The sequence below is a fragment of the Lycorma delicatula genome, chromosome 3 (assembly GCF_047948215.1).
Source record: "Lycorma delicatula isolate Av1 chromosome 3, ASM4794821v1, whole genome shotgun sequence".
Classification (NCBI taxonomy): domain Eukaryota; kingdom Metazoa; phylum Arthropoda; class Insecta; order Hemiptera; family Fulgoridae; genus Lycorma; species Lycorma delicatula.
Genome location: NC_134457.1, coordinates 121831651 through 121855957, shown reverse-complemented (window position 1 = coordinate 121855957; position 24307 = coordinate 121831651). Strand labels below are relative to the sequence as shown.

The 24307-nt window shown below is 28.0% G+C and overlaps 1 protein-coding gene across 6 annotated transcripts in view; it reads right to left on the bottom strand.

Moving 5' to 3' along the window:
• LOC142321950 (uncharacterized) overlaps positions 1-24307 on the bottom strand; it is a 520381-nt gene that overhangs the window by 11750 nt on the left and 484324 nt on the right. For all 6 annotated transcript variants that reach the window (XM_075360498.1, XM_075360499.1, XM_075360497.1 and 3 more), the window contains 3 exons: positions 7024-7110; positions 6610-6774; positions 2920-3102 (listed from right to left, as the gene is read on the bottom strand). In XM_075360498.1, coding sequence (XP_075216613.1) covers positions 2920-3102; positions 6610-6774; positions 7024-7110 — 435 coding nt within the window. The remainder of the gene's footprint in view (positions 1-2919; positions 3103-6609; positions 6775-7023; positions 7111-24307) is intronic.

Genomic DNA, 24307 nt, shown 5'->3' with positions numbered 1-24307 from the left:
ATGTGTTTGAAGGCAAATAAACACAGTTATGGCTGTCTATCACACCTTACAATTTACAATGACACACTTTTACAATTTATACGACCCTCACTCTTAAAATAAAAACTTTTTAATCAAAGGAATTGCAGCTATAAATCCTAGAATACTTGATACGTGTATTATATTACTTGTCAAAGTTTAGAAAGCTCAGTATGGATGGATTCCTGGATCAGCAACGGTATATACTTATGATGTTCTATCATGGTAATTATCTCCTGCAAAGTACATGGCAATTATCCCCTGCAAAGTACTGTTAACAGTTAACTATAATACATCAGACACCTGTTATAAATGCTGTGCAACTGTGTGTTTATGAGGTGATATCAGAACGTTCCTATATTGTACCAGTATAACAGTGATGACAATGGAAGTCATTACTCCCCCTCTATCAGTATTCTCTATCAGTTTGCCAAATGATCTCATTATGTGCACAATATGATAACCTTGTAACCTTGTGTTTGTCTCCAATGAAAAATAAATTTGAAAAAAATGCCTTCATAAAATTTTGTACAAATTTGATATTCAGCTACTGACATTTTTGGAATGCTTTGTAAAATTTTCAAGGAAATTTCATTAACAGGGCTTGAAATTGTATGCTCGTTTCAAGGCTGAAAGATTGTCACTTGAAGATGGATGATCATTCACAAGAAAAAGCCCAGAAAATGTAGAGAAAATTTGGAAACTCAAAAAAAATTTGGACCATCATTCAACAGTCCATGTGTTGTGGTTGCAATTGAATGTGGGACTTGCCAAAAAATTTTAACAAAAAAATGACATTTAATTAAAAGCAGCAGCAGCATGTTGATGTGTGCCATGAGTTTCATGACATGGCTAACAATGACCCTACTTTCATCTCTAGTGTAATCATAATAACTGGAGAAGAAAGTTGGGTTTATTGCTACAATCCATACTAAACAACAAACATCACAGTGGAAGAACCTGATGTCACTGAGACTAAAAAAGGAAGGTGTGGCAACTCAGGAAGTGCTACAGAATGCATACTTGCTGTGTGCTCAACATCAAAAACCTTCATAGAGATTTCCTGCTGGTGTCATTGAGTTCTGACCTTCATTTGTGATGTTTTGAGACACTTGAAAGAAGACGTGCAGTGAATAATATCAGAAATGTGAGAAAACAAAACTGGATATTGCACCAAGACAATACACCTCTGAATATTTGTCTCAAAACCACAGAACAACTTGATGGTTATCACATACTCTCTGGATCTGGGCTCCTCTGACTTTGCTTTATTTCACAAACTAATATTGAAACTGAAAGGCTGTTGCTTTGATACTGTAAAAGAAAAACAAATTGCAGGAATTGTTGGATGGCTGCTAAGAAGGGATTTGAGATCCTTTAAGAGGTGAAAGAGATGCTGCAATAAATGTATATACTCTCACAGAGACTATTTTCAAGAGGATGACAGGCATTTAAAAAAAAACAAAAATGAGCAAATTTACATTTTTAGGCTTGATTCAAGAACTTTACTACTACTGCTAATGCTTTCCGAACTTCACTTTTATTAACACTAAATATTATACTAATGTACTATAATATTAATATAGACTCTTGGTAATCTGAACCTCCTTTAATTCAAATTTTTCCTTAATCTTATCAAGAAATGAACTTTTAATCGATGAAAATCCTACATTTAAATAACTGGATTACAATTTTATTACAATGAACTAAAACTGGCACTTAACCTAAAAAAAAAAACATTCACACAATAGATACATCTGTATGTATGATTACAATGAATGTGCTAAGTTTATTGATTACCAGGAAGGCTTTTGAGCTACTACGCAGCTGCTGATCTATTTACAAAGAGATTTCTCCAAATTTTAACAAGCTGAATTTGAAAGAAAACAAGTAAATAATAATGACAAGAGTGACCTTTAATGGCAAGTTCTGCCAGGTAAAATTGTCAGAAACAGGAAAAGGTAAAAATACAATATTCCAAAAAATTTTCATTGTGAGTAGAAAATGAGCATAAGTGTTGATTTAGTTTTCAAATGTATTCACTCTGATTATGTTCATATCCTAAAATCTACTAACTTAATTCAATATAATGGACTATTATTAATTGACAAATGACCAGGACACCCGATCATAATGATTTCCCAACATTATAAGCAATGGACCAAATCATTATTCAAGCCATCAAACTAAAATACAAAGAACACTTGTGTGTTATTTCTAAAATGATGGACTAATAGCAAGCATGTTAAAAGAAAAATGAATTGAAAACAATTATTCAAAAATTTTGGATAGAACTGTTACCTTCCATGATTGAAGAAAGTAGAAGTAATTAGTAACAACTCAGAAATAATGACACATGTCACAACAACAACGATTTTAAAATTAATCAGGTAATAAAACATTGACAAATTTCAGAAAGCATTAGAAAAATATTGATGAAAAAATGGCTTAATAGAAGTATGTTAGTAACTAAGCTTCAAAATGTTTTAATAGGATTACAACTGAGAACAATATTCCATCTCATTAATTACTGTAAAGATATGAAAAATGCTTCAGAAACATTATTAACACCTCCCCCCCCCCAAAAAAAAACAAACAATAGAATTTAAAAAAAACAGATTTTAAAAATAACCAAGAATAATATACATTTTCCAACGTGTTTTCTTTATAAAATCACTTAAAAATCTAGTTTCATAATTAAACATTTTTTTTGTGTAAGATATTTTACTACTTCTGATTATGAAAGATCAATCTGTATGCCACAAATAATTTATTAAAAATACATATTATTTAATAAAATTTATAATAAAAAATCTTTAACTTAAAAGTTTATTATTTAATAAAATTTAAAATAATTTCAATTTATGTGTATCCAAAACCTGACCAGTATATGTTACTAACCTCTTTTTGCATTTCCTTTTTAGCAAACATTTGAAGTTCATCTCCAAATATCTCTTGTGAATTAAGAACTTCTTGATAATCCATCTCTTTTACAAAACTATGATCCTCAATGCCATTAGCTTTAAGGAATTCCATATATGCCACTTGAAATGCCTGACCGATAGATTGTGCAATAAACTGAGCCTAATAAAAAAAATGTATATTTTTTTAATTAACAACATCAAATAAATCAATGCATCAAATTTCTTAAATCAAAGAAAATCAAGTAAGTAATATAAATTATTTATACTATACAAGTTATACAATAATGCTGTCACTGTACAGTTTATACTATATATAATAAAAATCATATTAAATTGTACTACATACAGGTTTTAACTTATAACAACCTTGTATGACTAGTTGTTAATATACTCTGTCTAATAGAACTGGATAATTATTTTTAATTCAACTTCAAAACAAGTGGTAGATAACATTTCTGATGGATTTTGTCTGAATGTATACAAACTAGAAAGAGAAAGACTTGTTGGCAAGGTAAGGTAACACCTTATTAAAAACATTCATTAACCAGTAAACAAGCAATCTAAAAAGCTGTCTTCAGTCTAATCTTTTTCAAAAGCTGTGTTCAATCAACATGTATGAGTACATAAATAGTGTTAACACTACAACACTATAAGAGTAATAACTACAGCAGTATAAGAGTTACTCTACGAGTAATGCATCACGTTTTTTTCATATAAAAAATTTACGTTAATTAAGAATATCATTCATACATAAAAAATAAATTTATAAAATTGGCAAACACACTAATTCTTAGCAATTTATGGAAATGAGCATCCATTTTAAAAGTAATGTGAGATATGGTAAAATTATTGAATTTAACATTATCTATTTAATTTTTGTCACTAGATATATATTTGTTTTTGAGCTGTTAAAAATAAAAAAATAAATAAAGTACCTTGTTTTCTTTGTACTTGAAAAATTTATAAGACAAGGACTAGAGCACTACGTGTTCTCAAAAGATTAAAAAAATTCTATTATTTTTCACTATACTATTGTTTAAACAGAGTTATATAAAAACAACAATAATCATGTAAGAATGAAAAATATTTTAATATAATTTTCTTGAAAATAGCAGCTCACAAAAGTTTCACAACATTAAAGTAATACAAAGATTAATTTTTCCAAAGAGCATATGATTTTACAATCTTTACATTTAATATTAACAATATTACATTTTTACATACAGTAAACACTAAACATAAACATAACAGGGGGTTGTAAAAAATAGTATGAAACTTAAATAATTCTGGTCAAAGTAAAAATCACTATGAACTGTGGAAAGAGAGTGAAGATTTAACTAAATCTGATAAATCAGGTAAAAAAAATTTTCCTGGCAAAATGTTGTCAAATCAGGAAGTATGAAAATGAGAAATTCAAGAAATCTAAATTCAACAAAATTTACCTTAAAAATCAATAATATATACCATAAGAACAAATACCACATGTTTTTTACTTACAGCACAACCATTCTAAAAAATTGTCATCAAAAATTGTCTAAAAATTTGTCATTTGTTATCTACTATGTTTAACTTAAAACAATTTTTTTATAGTCCTGATTTTAATAGTTTTCTTTGTAAATGTAATGTATAGTGACAGAAAGTGGGACACTTGTTATAAAAACACTACCTTGATTTTGTTATTTACACATAATAAAAAGCGATTTAATTTGTACAATTTTTTTGAGAAACAGATGGATAATATTTATGAAATTCAGAGAAATCAATTAAAATAAACAGATTGATTATCAGCTATAGTACAGCAAATAAGATATTCCTACCCAGAAAAGGAAAAATATACTTTTTTTTATATGTAAATGACTAAATGAACTGTAGTCTTGTACAGTCTCAGTTTGACCATTCCTGAGATGTGTGGTTAATTGAAACCCAACCACCAAAGAACACCAGTATCCATGACCTAGTATTCAAGTCTGTATAAAATTAACTGCTTTTACTAGGACTTGAATGCTGGAACTCTCAACTTCTAAATCACTTGATTTGGGAAGACGTTTCACCACTAGACCATATAAATACTAATCTATATACAGAGTGTCCCATATAAAACACAACCCATCAACCACTCATCCATGAAATGTCAAAAGTCAACCTTACTCCCCTACTCGTTACTGAAATGGACTCGTCTAACATCTGAATATCGCGGCGACAGAGTAGAACACTAGCGATAGTAACAACAATGCAATCATAACGTTCAGTGTATTGCTAGAGACAAGTTGGTGTTTTTGCTAGATGAACGTGTTTTCATTATTATTGAGTCGTATCTTTAGTACGAAATCAGTGGTTGCAGTGCAAGATTTGTTTCGCCATAAGTACCCGAATAAACCAGCTCCTAACAAAACATTAAGGTTAGTTGCAAAATTTAGATGGACTGGTTCTGCTAATAACAAGGAACACAAAAGATCTGCGTCAGTGTTGAATACAGATAGTCGCTGAAATCAAAGACCGATTACTTGCCTCGCCAAATAAATCGATCAGATGTTTGTCTGCTGAAATTAATTTGTCTAAATCAACTGTTCATTGGGCGACCAAACAATTACAATTACGACCTTATCGCATTCAAACGGTTCATCGACTTCTTGAGCCCGACAAAGAAAAACGGCTATAATATTGCCAATGGTTCCGTCGACTTCTGCGTGAGGGAATTAATGTTATGGATTTGTTCTTTTTCACAGATGAAGCACGGTTTCATTTGGATGGCTACGTAAACAGCCAAAACAGTAGAATTTGGAGTGCTGAAAATCCCCACGTTTATCACGAAAAACAATTACACTCGCAGAAGTTGGGCGTGTGGTGCGCGATATCGCTGAAGAAAATAATCGGTCCTATTTTTTTCGAGTACACCATTAATGCAGAACGATATCAGGATATTTTATTTCAATTCATTGCACTCTTGAAAGAGGAAGACAGACACTGCTGGCTACAACATGACGGTGCGACATCGCACTACACAGGTTCAACTTCTGATTTCGTTGAGGAATTCTTTGGTAATCGTGTTATCGATCGGAGGCTTGTGGCCACCAAGATCTCCAGATTTGACTGCGGCGGATTTTTTTCTATGGGGGTTACCTCAAAGAAAAAGCCTACAGCAACAAACCACGAACACTTGAACAATTGAAAGTCAATATTGAACAAGCTGTATTAAATATCCAGCCACAAACTTTGAAAAAAGTTGCAAGAAACGCTGTAAAAAGAATTGAAGCTTGTATTCAAGAAGATGGCGGCCACTTCCAACATTTACTCTAAATGTAAGGTAATGGATATAATAATAAAGATTACATTTACATTTACACATGCCTTTTTATTATTTCAATACTTACCAATATAAGGTTGGGTTGCATTTTATATGGGACACCCTGTATAATTAATGTAACATTGTATGTAAAGAGGATCTTTATTTTCAACATTTATTTAACATGTCAATTCATATATTATGACATAAAAACACTGTATTTATTTTGTGACATGTTTGAGGAGAATAGTTCTAGAAATAAGAGAAGAGAAGATACCAAAGGTTGGTAAAACCTAAAGGTCTGACAATAAGTGGTATCTAATGTATTTCTATATTAGTAAGCAATTTCATAATACTACACAGCGTAAAAAATTAATGAATTACCTCTTCACTTTCAAACACATGACAGATCATTTTAGGAGTACGATTTACTTTAGGTGGGTCATCAACATCATGTGGTACAAATCTACGTCGTGCCATTAACACAACAAGATCTCCTATATCTGCTATATACGAGATTGTCCTTAATGCATGGTCCATCATTATTTCCTGAAATAAGTTAAAATATTTTTCTTATAATGATACAGTTATACGGTTTATATACTATTACAGTTATACAGTTTATATACTATTTATTCATAAATCACACAAAACATAATTGAATGCAGAGTAACAACTAATGAATTCAGTTAGAGTGAATAGAAAAATTTAGTTAACATTTATCACAATGAGAAGTATATAACTAAAAAGGTCTTGTTTAAATTAAAATTAAATTGTTTAAATTAAATCAAAATATACCTTGAGATCTGTATTTAGAACCATAATTTTTTCTGTTGATATAAAGAGATCTACTTCAGTACTTGGTTGAGTTTCCCCTTCAGGAGCCTGAAATAAAAGAATTGGAACTATTTTTAATTTCACAACAATCAGAAACTAAGGATTTTTCTTAAATATTATGATATTTAACTATTAACTGAAATTTTGAATAGTTTAGTACTATATTTGCGTTTATGTTAGTATTTATTTGGTTTCTTTCTTAAAGCTGGTGGTACTTAGCCTGTATATAAAAAAAAACTTCAATACATTCATAAGCTAACTTATTGATTAAAATAAACCATATTTTCCTATCAATAAATTATGTTTTTTCTTTTTGTAAATTTTTTTTCTGCAAATTAAAGACCAATAATGTAAAATTACTGTATAATTTAAAAAGGATAAGTCCCTGATCAAGTAAAATCTTATTACTTGCAATCTAATTTAAGCTACTCAAAGCAGTCGACAAATACAACAGTATCTTGTTAATAGACCCTAAATTTTTTTTTTAAAACTAAAGTTGCTTTGATGAAACTAATAACATGTTTCATCTAAAGTTAAGAAATTAAAAATTTTTACAGGAGTTAGATTTAAATAACCATACAATAACTTAATTTTAAGATGTCAACTGTCTTTATATCAAGTTACCTTTATTTATTATTAAAATATGGCATTTTTAGTGATCATGCTAACTTGGTACAAAGTACATAAAACAAACCACCACCTTCATACCAACCAAACAAGACCTGCACTAAGATAACTTTGATAAAATGTACCTAAAGTTCATGTAATTCTGGTTCAATAATAACAAATACTAAAATTCTGAAACTAATAATTTTATACTAAACAGTTCTTTTTTATGATAGTGTATTTAACTTGTGACATCATAACCAGGAGATAAAGGATAGGACAAATGACATAGAATATTCATGTCCATCAAATGAATATTCTGCAGTTTATTCCAATGAATTGTATAGTTTAGTATGTAGTATGTACTCGTAGTTTCATCCAAATATTAAGTCTAATTTCCTAATATCTGAGTCACATTAATAATAAAAGCCAAAAAGATAACGGTGAGATAAATTAAATCTCAAATGATATAAATCAATCGAAGGAAAAATAAATGCTATGTAAAAATAATGGCAATCCATGAAACATATACCCAGTAACAATAACATTCTTTACAAATATTATACCATCAATCAACAGACAAATTTTAAAGAAAACCAATGACTTAACTATTACAGAAATATAATTATGAAAGGTGAAGTCTTATTCTATGGTTTTATATAGTTTCAACCATACTTTATACAGTAATCTAAGGGAATTTTTTCCTTAGCCAGGTGTTCATTTTAAACTAACCACAATCAACTCAAGAAAAGTCTAGTAACCAAGCAATTAGTGAAACATGCATTATTAATTAAAAATAAGTAATAGCATATATACAGTAAATTATCATTTACATTGGTAGCTAGCTTTATGGATTAAAACTACCAAAGGTTTAAAAAAAAAATAATACCAATAATTTGTCACAAATATTAGTTATGTTTACACATGAGCAAACTGATCTACTTCATAAGGATTTCTGGTGTAAAGATTGTTAAAGCAACAAAATAAAATAATCAACATACAGATTTACAACATCTGTGTAAAGGGATGATGATATGTAACAATAAAAATAACTACAGAAAAAAAGGATAATTAAAAAATTTAGTAAGCAACGACAGATTTTCTTGAAACTAATAAAAATAATGTGTTCTGCCCAAAGGCAGGTTCTCACATGGCCACCCTCCATTCTGCTTGATTCTGTGCCATCCATTTCATTTTATAGTAACTTTCTTCCCTTTTTATATTGTATATCATTTTCATTCGTCTCTGACCTCTTGCTTTCCTCCCCGTTAAAAATCCTTCCAATGCCATCACCAACAGGCAGTCACAGCTCAGCCAGTGCCCCAATCAACTGCATTTTCTTCTTTTTATCATTTCAATAATCACCCTCTCTTCTCCTACTCTATGAAGCATCTCCTCATTCTAAACTCTCTCCATCTAGTTGATCTTTTCCATCACCCTCCAAACCCACATTTCAAAGGCCTCCAATCTTCTCTCCTCTCCCTTCCTAATAGTCCATGTCTCTGCCCCATAAGGGACCACACTCTACACAAAACATTTCGCAAGTTTTTTCCTTAGTCACACATCTAGTTTGCTACATAGCACTCTCCTCATTTTGCTGAATGCTTCCTTTGCTCAACCAATTCGTACTTTAACTTCCTGATCACACTTTATATCTTCCTTAATGATGCACCCCAGGTACTTGAACGATGACACTTGCTCAACTTTTCCCCCAATCCTAATCATTGCCCTTTTGGTTGATTTGCTAATTATCATGCTTTTTGTCTTCTTTATATTTATCTTCATCCCATACTCCTCACAGGTTTAATTTATTCATCTCAACATTTCATACATCATGTGCTCACACTCTACCAACACTACCATTGTCATGTGATACCAATCACTACCATGTACCTAACGCACTCTATCCTCCTTCCTCCAATATTTACACCCTTATTACCAGTTAGACTCTTTTCAATTATCGCATCTAGGTAACAGTTGAACAGAGTCAGTGGCATGCAACATCCCTGCCACAACCCTCTCTCAAGTCTGCTTTCCTCCGGTAACTCATTCCCAATCTTTATTTTTATCTAGTGTGACAAGTACAGATTTCTTATTCCTCTCCTTTCCCTCCAAGCAACTCCTTTTTCCTTTAAAAATTCTCAGCAATTTATCCCATTCCACCTTGTCAAATGCCTTCTCCTTATCTATGAAGACCACATATAAATATCTTTGCTTTTCAATATATCTTTCTCCAATCAATCTTATTAATCCTATAGCTTATAGGAAGGGAACAAGGTAGCATACCTTGTTCCCTTCCCCCTTCTAAACCAAAACTGCTCTTTCCCAATTGATCTTTCTAGTCTTCCATAAAGTCTCACATTCAACACTCTTAGTAATATCTTAGCTGCATGTGAAATAAGGCTAATGGTCCTATATTCCTCACATTTCAATGTATTACTCTTCTTTTCGATTGGGATCATAGTAGTGGTCACGAAATCTTCCAGCCAATCTAATCTTGAAACTAGTAATCCCACAGAACTAAACAAAGTGCGTTCCAATGAGATGACGATGCACATAATAATCTTCTAACAAACATTTAAAAATATTTTTAGCATATTTTCTATAATATGCAAAAATCAAGAATCAATGAATTTAAAACACCTTAATACAATTAAAAAACATTTTTAATTTTCAAAATTAAAACTATCTAAAAACTGTTTTTTTTTTTTTTTTTGAACAGTTAAAACTTCAATCTACCAGCAAAAATTGCCACGCTAACAATAAAACTTCAACCAAAATATCTTTACCAAAAAAATAAGAGTTGAATACTTCAAAATCAGAATAGTAAAAGTATTTTTAAAAAAATCATTACAAAATCAAACAAGAAAATGCATAGGTTATAATTTCAAACTTAATTATCTCTGGTTTAAATTGTGTGTAGACACAAATTATGCAAAATAAACATATTTTTAACTACAATTTTATTCAAGATTTTTGGAAAACTTGCAAATAATCTTTTAACAATTACAATTGAAAATATTCTTTTACTACATCATTGGATCCTTCATGAAGCAGAAGGTTCTCGGCTATGGAGCTACAAAAGCCAAAAGAATTTAAAACTTTTTGTGGTTAATATTTTATGTTTTATAAACTCCTGTCTCATTTACTTTAAAATTAAGTCCTTTCTTAAGTCCAAATCAATATTTATTAGTAAATTTATATTCAGACATAAGGTATTTCAATATTTGAACGCAAGAATCTTGTGCAGGTATATCAAAATCAGCACCAGTACATAAATTAGCTTTTACATTTTAAAATATAGTGTATGTTATGTTTTATAAAGTGTAAGTTACTTCCTTTGGTAATTTTGCCTATTAATTTCTAGGTGTTTTTAATAAAATAAAGGGCTTGATCAGATAAAATTTTTTTATTAGCAAGAATACAAATTATTGTAAATTCCAAAACAGTGAAATTGGAATCAGTGAATCTATTTCATCAGTAAAATATTGCATCTTACAATAACTATTTTTGTGTTCAGACATGATTTACTATTAACAAGAAAAGTTTTTTTTTTTTAGTCCACAGATACAGAATCTTTCCAGGTAGTAATGGTAATAAATAAATGGTTGAATTTTGATTGATAAAATAAGCTGTCTATAAAACTAATAAAATACGCCAAAACATGCATTTTTAAATAATTATACAATTTTTTTCATCAATTTATTAGCTTAGGAAAACTGTCTATTGTAAAATGTTTTTTTAAAAGTAATTAATTAGTTAAAACTATTCAAAGACACTTACCAATGCCTACAGGACCAAGCAGCAAAAAGGAAAATAAATCAAAAATATATTAGAGGTATATACAAAATTACAGTACTTAAAATATATACAGGTTAAAAAAATAGCAATTTAAAAATACAGTAATAAAAATGGCTTACTACTTTAATAATTCAAAAAACTGAAAAAAAAAAATAAATGGAATTCACACTATTAATATTATTTTAACTTTATGCAAAATATGTTTTATCCATAATGAGGATCATGCAAATAATTAAAAAGAAATTACTTTTTAAAAACCTATGTTTCTTCACTTGCTCAAAATAAAAATAATAAAAAATAATTCTAAAACATCTTACAACGCTTCTACAAAATTACATAATAAACATAATTTATTCTTTAATTATTTTTTTTTATTGCAATTATAATGAAATTAAGTAACTGGTCATCAAAATGCCATAAAAACTAATAAACTACTTTAAACTTAATAAAAGGATAAACAATGATAAACTTAAACAATGTCCGTGTACAAAAGTTAATGAGCTAAGTATAAGATTACATTATATTATTGTGGTTGTTGATCCAGTTGATGTATTCCTTTAAAAAAATGTTTTTACATTGGAGTTAAAGATTATTGTAAAAAGAATCAATAATTTTTATTTATGTGTTCAAATAAAGTGTTAAATTAAATGTTCACAATACAAATACTTTACAGTTTGCTTTAATGAGGACATATTTTGCACTCTTATTTTTTTATTTTTAATAGCGCAATTACTATATCACAATAATGTTTAGTCTAACTAGATAAAATCAATTGGTTTTTATTTTTAAATTAATCAATTTAAAACTCACTATTTTTTTACTTCTAATAAAAATTTAAATATTCAACGTTTATTAAAAAAAAAAAATGTATTTGTTAATAAATTTATAATTCTGCCAGAGAGTGAGGTTCTATATTAATATTTATATTACTTTAAATTGCATTATTTTCATGAGTACAAATAAGCTGATATTTTTTTTACTCCTTGAGTCTTTTAAGATCTATTTTTGTATTTTAAAAAACTTTATAAAATGTACTCATACTCAAACTGCACAAATTTTAAATTCAGTTTTTCTTAAATTCAGAATTTAATATTACATTCAGAATCTAATAAATCAATAGATCATTTTTGCTAATTTTCTGACTTAGAATACCTAAAAAAAATTCAATGATACTTTCAATATACTATAAATATACAAAAAATATACGGAGTGTTTCAAAAATAATAACACATCCTACTTGAACTTCAGGGTTATTTACAAACTAGACAACTTCAACAAAATTAAATTGAAAACAATCCTGCAATCATTTTAATGCAAGAGCTATTTCAAAATTTACTATCAAAATAACTATTAATAAAAAACTTTCAACACAGTACATGCAGTAACCACAAGCATTCCATAATCTCAATACACATCCATCTGCAATCCATTCTGTTCAGTATTGTAAAGAAGTGATTGATGTAACATGAAACAATTTGTATTTTTGTAAGCAGAAGGAATTAGGGCCAGTACATCTACTGAGGACTTATTGTTCATGTAGTAATACATTTTGGAGTTATATTATTGTATAAAATTGGTACCAGAAATTTACAAATAAATGTCCACAAAAAGAGGGAAAAGAGAAAAGGCAAACTCGAACTGACAGACTTATTCAAAGGGTAAAACAAATTGTGCATGATAAACACTCGTACAATTTATAGACATTAAATGAATTTCAACAAATTTTGAGAATGACTTTTTGGGGTAAGTTTGAGACAAAATGTATGGGATGCTCATGAAAGTTCTTAAAAGGATTTCTATATGAAATGAAAATGTGCAGTCATTCTGCAGTTTTCCCCAAGACTTGAGCAGTTTATGTAAGAAATTTTCAAGTATTTCCATCAGCACAGACTTTGTGTCCAGTGCTAGCAGCCCTTAAAGATTCGGTTGGCTAGCCAAGATTTTGAAACCAATAACTTTTAAATGTGGTTAATAACTGTCGGGCACCCTAGTGGCAAAGATTTTCTACAAGGGACTGTCAAAATTGATTTTGTTTTATGTTAAATGCCTAATACAGGGGTGACAAATATGTGCAGAAGTAATGCAATTATATTTTTTTACCAGTCCATCAAAGTAAATTATGGGATAAGCATAATATATGCCTGTGCAGTCCATGCAGAATTTAAAATGTCAGTCTGTGCACATAAGGAAAATTATGACGGAGGGGTCATTTATCATTTAATGTGATTCAAAGTACAAGTGTTCATCAGTAGATCAAATGGAACCTTACCAGTAAAACAGCCAAAGGGGTTTTGAATCCAATCCTTTATAAAGAGTTCTAGATGATTCACCTAGACCTTGTGATAGTAAATTAAGGACTACAATCTTAATTCAATCAATCATTTGATTGGATAGTGACTGGTTCGAATAACTGTGTAAATCATTAAGTGCACTTTCAATTATTCAGAACTTATGCCACTGGATCATTAATAAAGTCCTTGTTAGTCTGATCAATACATATTTTATTTATATTCAATTTATAACACATTTAGATTTCAATTATTTAAATATTATATTATTAGTAAATTATCTCACGTTAAGTTTAAAATGGTGTACATGTACAGTACTAACGTTTAAAGTGTATTATAATGCGTTATCTATATTTCTATATCTTTTACTGATTTAGACTAACAATACTATTAGAAAGACAAAATATATAATTAAAACAGCTGTTGAACTCGACTAGAATAACAAGTTTACATACTTTACATAAATAAGAAGAAAAGAGGTACATAGTTTATTTACCATTATAAGGACATGAAAATAAACACAGCTGCCCATCAAAAAACCAGAGGATTTTTCCTTTATAATACTGTAATGAAATATTACAAGTAATATCATGAAGTAATAAAAATAATCTTTGTTTGTAATCTCCATAAGTTTAACAATATAATTATAAATATGTATTATACAAAGAAATATAATCTAAGATGATATAATACTGAATCAATGAAGATTTAATGTTAACCTGGTATTCCGTACTTTTTGTACCTAACTCAAATAGAATAGGGATTCTTTAAAAGTATTGTACATGAATCCTTATGACGTTTAGATGTATTGATTGGTGAACATCTCATTCCAATGAAGATTTAGTGTAAATAATGCATAAATATTACATATAATAAATAAATAACAGAGTGTAAGAGTCTTAAGTGTTCAGAGTTGATCATTAATTTTGTAATATTGGCACTATGATGTAAAACAATAGGATGTTTAATGTGATTGTAGGAGAAAATGTTTGAAGTCTGCCTCCAACACGGGTTAGACCTAAATCATCCAAGAATGGATCTAGAGAACTAAGCTTACTTTGTTTATCAATAACCTGATTATTTTTAAGATTCTTTATCTCATTATTGAAATACATGGATTGTGACTGACATATAAAAAAAGTAAAGAGTATGATCTAATTCCTTAGTGGTTAGAGTACCAAAGTTATATTCAGACAGTTTTGATTTACTATTGTGAATAAATCTGAAACAGAAGCTACATGTTCGTAATAAAGCATGTAAAGATGAAAATCTTTGTGTGTATCACATACAACATTAGATACATCCTGACCCCTTGTAGGAGAAGAACCCTCCACCACGCCTCTATTCAAAGTCCTTATGGGCTTTACCAGAGGTCATTTTCTAAACCTCAGCTTTTGACTTATCATGAAATTAACATAGTTTTACACCTTTCTAATAAGCATTCAGGATTTAAATTACCATCATTAAACGTAATATTACGATCCGAAGAAGATTGTAATAGCCAAAGAGGGCCATGCCACCACAGTGACATATCAAGTAATTTGCTTGGTGAGCAACCTCTAAACAGTGTGTCTGCTGGATTATCAGAGGATTTGATATAATGCAAATTGGTAATTGAAATGTTTTGTTGAATTTCAGAAACTCTATTACCATGAATAGAATGTCCATGAATGTCAAGAATGTCCATGAATCTAGCAAAGTGCTATTGTGGAATCAGTGTGTAAGTATTTTGTCAAATTGCATCTTTAACACATTAGATACCTTCACGAATAAATGTGTAAGTATTTTGTCAAATTGCATCTTTAACACATTAGATACCTTCACGAATAAATGTGTAAGTAGTAAACAAGCATAGAGTTCAAGTCAAACACAGAAGATTATATGTAATTATATGGTTTGCGAATAAGGTGCATATATAAAGTCAACAATCTTAGTTCTTAATAGAGGCATCAAAAAATCTATGCATTTGTATAGAATGAATTTTACTATTATTGTTAAAATTGATGATCTACTTATTTTAAGTGACTCAAATGTAATTGTTTATACAGTGAAAGCCATTGTATTATTAATGGTTTGGGTAATATTTAGTCCCAGTCAATTTTGAGTTGTCATAATGACTGCATAAACTGTTTGTATGAATTATGATTAGACATAGAAATACTGCTAATTATTAGAATACCATATGTGAAGTGAAAAACCATACTATTGTAATAATTTAGAGATCGTCCTTTAGGTGAATAACTTCATTTAGGTTATCTGAACCAGTAATAAGATCATCGACATAGAAATCATTTTTAATAACTTAAGAAACTTGTGGAAAATTATTTCATTTTCAATTGATATTTGAATGAGACATCTTGTGGTTAAATATGTTGTACAAGAGTTTCAATAAATTACGGTTATAATGTCGGTCCATAATGTTTCATCTCTTGTTTTGGAGTATTATGCCAGAGAATCTATTTCAGATTAGAATTACTGGATTTAACTAGTACTTGTTGATACATATTTTTTATGTTGGAGGTAATAACAATTATGAATTCAGAATCTTAACAATATAGAAAATAAAACTTATTGGACAACAGGTCCTACTAGTACAGTATCATAAAGAGATAAACCATTAGTGGTTTTAGTTGAACTGTCGAAAACCACTCAAGGTTTAATAGTTAGACTAGGTGATTTAAATGCTGTATGATGGAGTAAATAACACACATTTGATTTGTCTATTAACAAATCATTGGATATAAGTAATGATATGTGACCAAATATTCTTGTATGAAAGTGGAATAGTCACATTTAAGAGTAGTATAATTGTTTAGCCTTCTTTCCAACAATAAAATTCTATTCTTTGCATTTACGAAAGAATCGCCTAGCTTTATATTAATGGGTTTATGTAATAATGCTATTACAAATCTGCCTTGATTGTTTCACGTAAAATTGAGTTGAAAATGTTTTTCGCAAATTTCTTCAATTTTCCAGAAGTTCTAAAGTGCAGTTGAAAGATCTGTAGAATCTTTTCAAGAAATAAAAGATGCATTGGTATTATTGCTCTGAAAGTTAATAGGAAAGTAACAAATAAGAATATATACCAAAATTTGGTTACTTGGAGAACAGGATATTTAAAGTTTCAAATAAATTTCCTAAGTAAAATAAAATTCAAGTAAAATTGTTTCCATTAAGGATATCAATTTTATTTTTATTTAAATTCTGGATCTGCAAAAAACAGATTATGAGGCAAATTAAAATTCAAAATATCAAAGGTACATGTCGGTAGACTATCTGTTATTTCTGTTAAAATAGCACATTGCAGTGTCAATACAACACTATATACAGAATGAGAGAATTATTTATTCCTAAAATAGGAATATCATTTTTTATAAATGGAAGTTCTAACCATCATGTAAACTTATAAGTACAAAAATTCATTTGACTGCCAGAGTCTAGTAAAATTGGATGTATGAATATTACCATGTACATCATTGCTAATACATAATGAAGATGTTTTTTGTTTGACTGCAATTTAAATGATGCGAATGATTATTATTTTCAGACTTAATGAATTCAGAATTAATATTATTTATATGAATAAAAGTATTATATTTTTAAGAACAAATCCTCACAATCACTATTAGGGTAACATTCATCAACTGAATGACCTTTACCTAAACAATTAAAACAACCAATTGTGATGTTCCAGAAATTCTATCTGTTCATACACAGAAAAATTTAAAAATTTCTTACAACAATCTAAATAATGATTAGAATTACAAATTAGACATTGCTTATAATTAAATTTTGAATAACAGCTAAAATAATTTGCCTTATACTGCTTGTTAGCATTTATGCTAAAACGTTTAGTGTAGGATTTAGTTCCACTGATGTGTCATTATCTCTTGAAATTATGTCAGATGTATTGATGATTTGACTTATTTGCATTAATATTTTCAAGCATCTGACTTCTAAATTCAAGGAATTCTATGAAATCTTTGAAGGTGGGAAACCTTTGAGTTGAAAGTTTGTCCTTCCATAAATTGCAGGTATTGTAATACAACTTTGATGTTAACAACTGAATAACAATAAATTCATATGTATTGATTGGAATATGCATTGCTTCAAGAGCATTGAGATATGAGGATACTTCAAAAATAAATTTTGATAAATTATCCAAAGATTTCCCTTTTATAGAATTTAGTTTTAAAATACAATCTGCATTATGAAATTCAATTAAATACTTAGTGTCAAAACGCCTTTTTAATAGATCTAGTGCAATTGCATAATTTTCATTCGCATTTGTTAAATTTTTAATAATAGCTAACACTCATCCTTCAAGTAGGTAAGTAGATAGTGAAGTTTTTGTAAATTACTTAAATCATTTATTATACTTACGCACTAAATCGCTAAATAAGCTATAACAATGCTGCCAGAAAAAACATTACCTCTGAAAAATGGTTAATTAATTGGTTGTAGTTGCGTTTGTTTAGTTGCTGTAACTACATTAATTTCCTGATCAACTGTTGTTTGCTTAATATTATCTTAACATTGTAATTTACATTCAGAATTGCATAAATCATCTTCAACCTGTACACAATCTGAACAAATATCCTCATCATCTTTCATTTCAAGTTGTGTCTGAATGGCATCGTATTTGCCTTGCAACTCTTGAAGGTTTCTTAGTTTAATTTATAAAAGATAAATATCAATTTGAGAGACATTATGTTTTTCAATAAATATACAGATTCCTGTTATAGAGAATTTAATTGATCCTATCTGTCTAATCAATTGTTTTCTGTTCACTATGAATTAAGTCTTAATTAACAATGTTAAATATAAATATGAATTAAATAAGAAATAATGAAGTTACTTGATGGTAATGAAGAAATAAGTTGCTGTAGGCTGTATTTCATTGAATAATTAATTGGCAACCTTACTAACTCCTTTTCGATTGACCATAAATTGATTTGTTGAAAGATTTGTAACATATAACCTGGATTGTCTCTGATTGAAGAATGCCACAATAAATCAAATCTTCATGTATCTGGCTCAGAGAACCAAAAAAAAATGGTTTGATAGCTGTACCTAAGTGCACCATCCATTATTCAGAACTTATGCAGCTGGATCATTCATATATTTAAAAGTCCTTGAGAGTCTGTCAATATATATTCTATTTATATTCAATTTATAACACATTTAGGCACATTTTCACTTATTTAAATATTATATTATTAGTAAATTATCTCACATAGTTAAGTTTAGAATGGTGTACATGTACAATATTGATGTTTAAAAAGTATTATAATTAGTTTAAGGTTTTAAGTTACATTTTTTACTGTGTGATTTAGACTAACGATACTTTTAGAAAGACAAAATATAAAACAGCTGTTTTATATTTTTATATTTCAACTCAACTAGAATAACAAATTTATATGCTTTACATAAGTAAGATGAAAAGAGTTACATAGTTTATTTACCATTAATAGAGAGGACATGAAACTTTACAGTGACTATCCAATCAAGTAACATATATTATTTTGTTATTAGCAGCTGGTACTATTCTCTTGAGTCTAGAGATAAGTAATAATTGCTGGATTTGCTACAGATTAATATATGTATTCAAACACATTAAGCTCATTACAAATGCATTATATACAAATTATGTTATTTGCCTCAATATCGGGGTGACAAATATGTGCTATTATAATCTGCTTTTAATAATCTATAATTACATTTTAATAATTTATTATTTTTCTATAATTTTAATAATCTCTAATCTTAATTTTTGTAATCTAATCTGCTTTTCACTATTTCATACTAAAAAAAATTATTACTTTAATGTTATTGATGGTCAAATTTTATTTTTCATTATAGCTAATTAAAAGTTTAATCATTTACATTATTTACTCACAATATTTTTCATCATACAGGTGGTTGGTTATCCTAATATTCTTTACAAAGTTCTTACCATAAGAGAATGCAATCTCCTAAAGCTTCTTTAGAGAAAGTATCTTTTATTTTTTTTGACTTAAATATTCTACTTTCTTCTCTTTACTAAAATTGCACATCAATAAGTAAGTATTCTTCTATGAACAAATGGGAATTTAGAACTAATTTTGTTTTTTATAAACAGAAAATACTGCTCTTCAATTGAAGAAGCAAAATAAAATCACCGAAAACTAATATAAATGGAATAACAAAAGAAGGATGAAAAAAATAGATTTCCTGTTTTAGCGAGTTTACTTTCTATTATATAAATATGTAACATGAAGCACTGGCTAGATAATGTATATATAAGGTACAGTTTAATGTCACAAAAGTAAAATTTTAGTAGTAGTACATGAACAATTTGTAATAAATTAGTTATTAGAGTTATTACTTTCATTATTTTTTTTAGTAATTACTTGCGCTAGTTCACAATCATCATAAAAAATGCAGATCTTGATAAATAAAATAAAGGATTAAACATCATTATGCAGTATTTCATTAAATAAAATAATAGTTGACCAATAAACTTTCAGACAAATTTAATTTGTTTAAATACATTTTTCATGTTGTAGAAACAACAGGAATTATGTAATGATTACGTTTTCACTAGGTCTTACATTGATAAGAAAATTTAGTAATTTTCCTATTAAAAGAACCCCCAACTATTTAAAAATTTTCTTCTTGGTGCAAGACCTGGTGAAAACTTTATCACAAATAATTTTTATGTATAAATACTTTATATATATATATATATATATATATTTTTCACTCTTTTGTGTCTTATTATGTATTGGTTGTAAGATTGTTACTGTGTTTTAAAAATATTAATTAAAGTAGTATTACATCCATTTTTAACTGCTATATGTTTTATGATGTTTATTTCACTATTTAACTTTTCTTTGTTATGTGTATTAATTGCTTTATTAATCATATTTGTGCAAGTGTTAATTTTATGACACCAAGGATGATTTTATTTTTTATGAATAGTTATTATTATTATTAGATATAGGTTCTCTACATACTGATGTTTCAGTTTAGTTGTCCTTGTTTATTTTGTTTTTGACATCTAAATAACTTTTCATTCTTTTATTATCTATTTCAAATGTGAATTTTAAATTTTCATAATAAAAATTCAATTTGTTAATTATTTATATGTTCATTGTTTATTAACGGGTTACACATAAATGAGAATATCATCAACATACTGTGTCCACATAAAAACTATGTGTATGAGCAATGCCATGCACTAATTTATTTTCAAAAATTTTTTTATTTCTGACATAACTGCTGATAATGGAAATACCATGGGAAGTATTTTTTTGCATGTAATATTTGTTATTAAATTCAAAATAATTTTGGATCTTCTTGGTTAGTTTTTAATTTATTTTTTATGGTATGGTGTATAGGTATGCTAGGATACATGTTAGTTATGTCATAACTAACCATTCTGCTGTGTTTATTAACATTTAAGCTATTTAATTTATTTATAAATTTGTAATGATTTTTTATCTAGAGACAATTGGTTCAAAAGGATAATCTAGAATGGTATTTTAAATTATTAAAAATTGATTAGAATTTTTTTATAAACTTTCTGTTACTTTTAAAATTTGTTAGTTGGGTCATCAATTTCCTCAAATTTATTATCAATAATGTATTGTTTCATTAGATGATTATAATTTTCAACTGTCACAATAACCAAAATATTTGTTTTATCTAATTTTATCCTTAAAAGTTTGTTTGAATTTAATTTGTTCTTAATCTGTAAATTATTTGTGTATTAATAAATGGTTTATTGGTAAATTTTGTATTTTTCATTTTTTTGATATTTTAGCCGATAATATTAGTAATTGTTCCTTATCTGTTGAACTTTATTTCAGAATCTACAAACACTACTAAAACTTCCAATAAATAAATATTTAAACCAGCATATAAACCTAATAACCACATAAAATAATAATAAACAATCTGTGTAAAATTTATAAAATTAAATATAATTCTTATGATGGTATTTATGTAGGAAAAACAAAGAGATACATGAAAATTAGATTTCATGAACATTATAAAAATTATAAAAATAAACATTCTATTTCTGATATTAACACAAATTTAAAAATATATTAGAAATTTAATAAAAGATAAATATATATTAGAAAAATGTTATACACAGTGTTTCATTTCAATCACCCCAGGCAATTTTCTTGTAAATTATGCACAATTAAAAAAAAATTACCTGAACAAACGTTCCTCAGATTGGAGGGGAACACCTCATGGTGACCTTGGATTTGACCTTATTTCAATATTAACACAATTTTTTTCAAATGGAATGACCTATTTTTAACAGCATAAATGAAAAGAGCAGAAAATTTTACATTGGAATATGTGGTAATTGGTCCTTTTGGAATAGCTGGTCCTTTTTTTTTTGAAGATCATACAGCTAACCATAAAAGATAGTTTTACGGGTGCTGGATTCTTTTCGCAGATATGTACAGTCAGTGGTTTCTAAGTTGTGAGAAGAGGATTGCTATCTGGTATTCTTTGAATCAGCAAATTGTGTTAATCAAAACCGTGTGTGATTAACTCCTAAACCATGAACTTCAAGAAGCTGAAAAAATTAACCTAGCGTAAAACATCATGACTAAATTCAACAATGTCAACCCATTCCATTGGTGCTAACAAAAAAGGTAATTCCATTTGAAAGACTTCAATGACCTTGGGACAACCTAAAAAGAGGACCTCAAGGTCACAGTCAGATATCCCCTCCTACCCACATAACTTCTGTAAAAACATTTTTATGCTTTTTTCCATAGTTAGCGAGATAAATAGTCTGGAATATAAATATTCCAGAAATATTATACGACCTTCAGAAACATGTAACTCGTAACATGCTGTCCCGTATAACACTATCTCTGATGGTCAGAGATATCTCAGATTGGATATCTCAGATATCTCACCCTCCAATCTGAGTAACTTTTGCTTAGGTCATTTTTTTGAATGGTGTATAGTTTATGAGAAAATTGCCTGGGGCGATTAAAATGGAACAACCCTACAGAGATACAAATAAAATTTCAATCTGATAAACCAACAGAAGTATTTGAGGGAGACAGTATTGCAAGCAACAGATTGCACCACTTGTATAGATTAATATGCAATTTTTAGTATTTTAATTTTTTAATTTTTATTATATTCATATAATAACAGAATTATTTCAACCATGATTGAGGATGTGGGATCATATGAAAGTATTTTCATGGAAAAATTAAGGTAAGATGTTTCTTGATCTCAATATTCTGTATTAGGTGGTTTATTTTAATAGAATTTAAATATAATTTACCAATACAGAGCAAAAATATTTTTAAAAAGGCTAATTTCAGTAAGTGTATATATATATATATAAAATATTAAATGACATTTAAACCACCAGGACATAGTAAATAGATCTAACCATCTTAATTCCAAAAATTGATTTTCATGGGATCCCGCATCTTCAGTTTGTGTTTAATTCTACAATTACTTTAAAATAAATTGTTTTTATAATTTGTAATTTTGAATTTGTAAAAATTGTTACTGTTTTTGGACGAATATGCATTCAAAATTTATAAACCATAAAAACAATTTATTTTAATGTAATTATAGAATAAAATACCAACTGAAGATGTGGAATCCCACGAAAATTGATTTTGGAATCAATAAGGTAAGTTAATCTATTTACTGTGTTTAGGTGGTTTAAATTTCTTTTAATATTAAATTTTATTACCAAAGTGATTAATATGTTACTGAATTATTTGAATTTAAAAAAAGAATATATATATATATATATATATATATATATATATATATTTAACTTAGCAAAAACAATTCTTTTGTTATTTCTTTTTTCTATTTCATATTTTTGATTTATAACCATCTTCAAGCAACACTACATTTTTTTACCCCATGACCATGAAATGCTCTTAATATATATATATATATTTTTAAATTAGAAAATTAAAACTTTCAGTTCATTCACTGGAGATTAAAAACTTCTTGGATGTTGTCTTCAAACTTGTTGCATAACTGATTATTAAATTAATAATTTGATGTACTTTTGTGGCTGGCTTATCTGCTTTTATTCATTATCAATCTGTTATTATATTTTTAGATACATAAATTTTCAAATAAATCTATTCTTTTTTCTGTATCAGTCTGTTACCATTTTACATTATTGTATTCAAGAAATACAAAAATTGGAAAACAACAAAACTGCCGAAAATGCTTCTTTTCATGAATGGTTTTTATGTAGAAGCTTGTTTTTAAATTAACAGTTTATTTTTAAATAGTGAATATTTGAGTATATGTATTTGGTTTTTGATATGAATTTCAATATTGTTGTTTTTTTTTTTAATTTTGATTTTTTGCTATAACTTTGGATTACCTTTCACTTCTACAATGCTGTTACATAAGAGTGAGATGATTGATTAAATACAGTAAAGGAATTGCTAATCTTTTGGAATTTGGTAGTTTTCTTATGCAAATATGGTTGAATGTATTTTCTGATTATTTTATAAAATTTTACTGTAAAGTTTCCTGCTGTTATA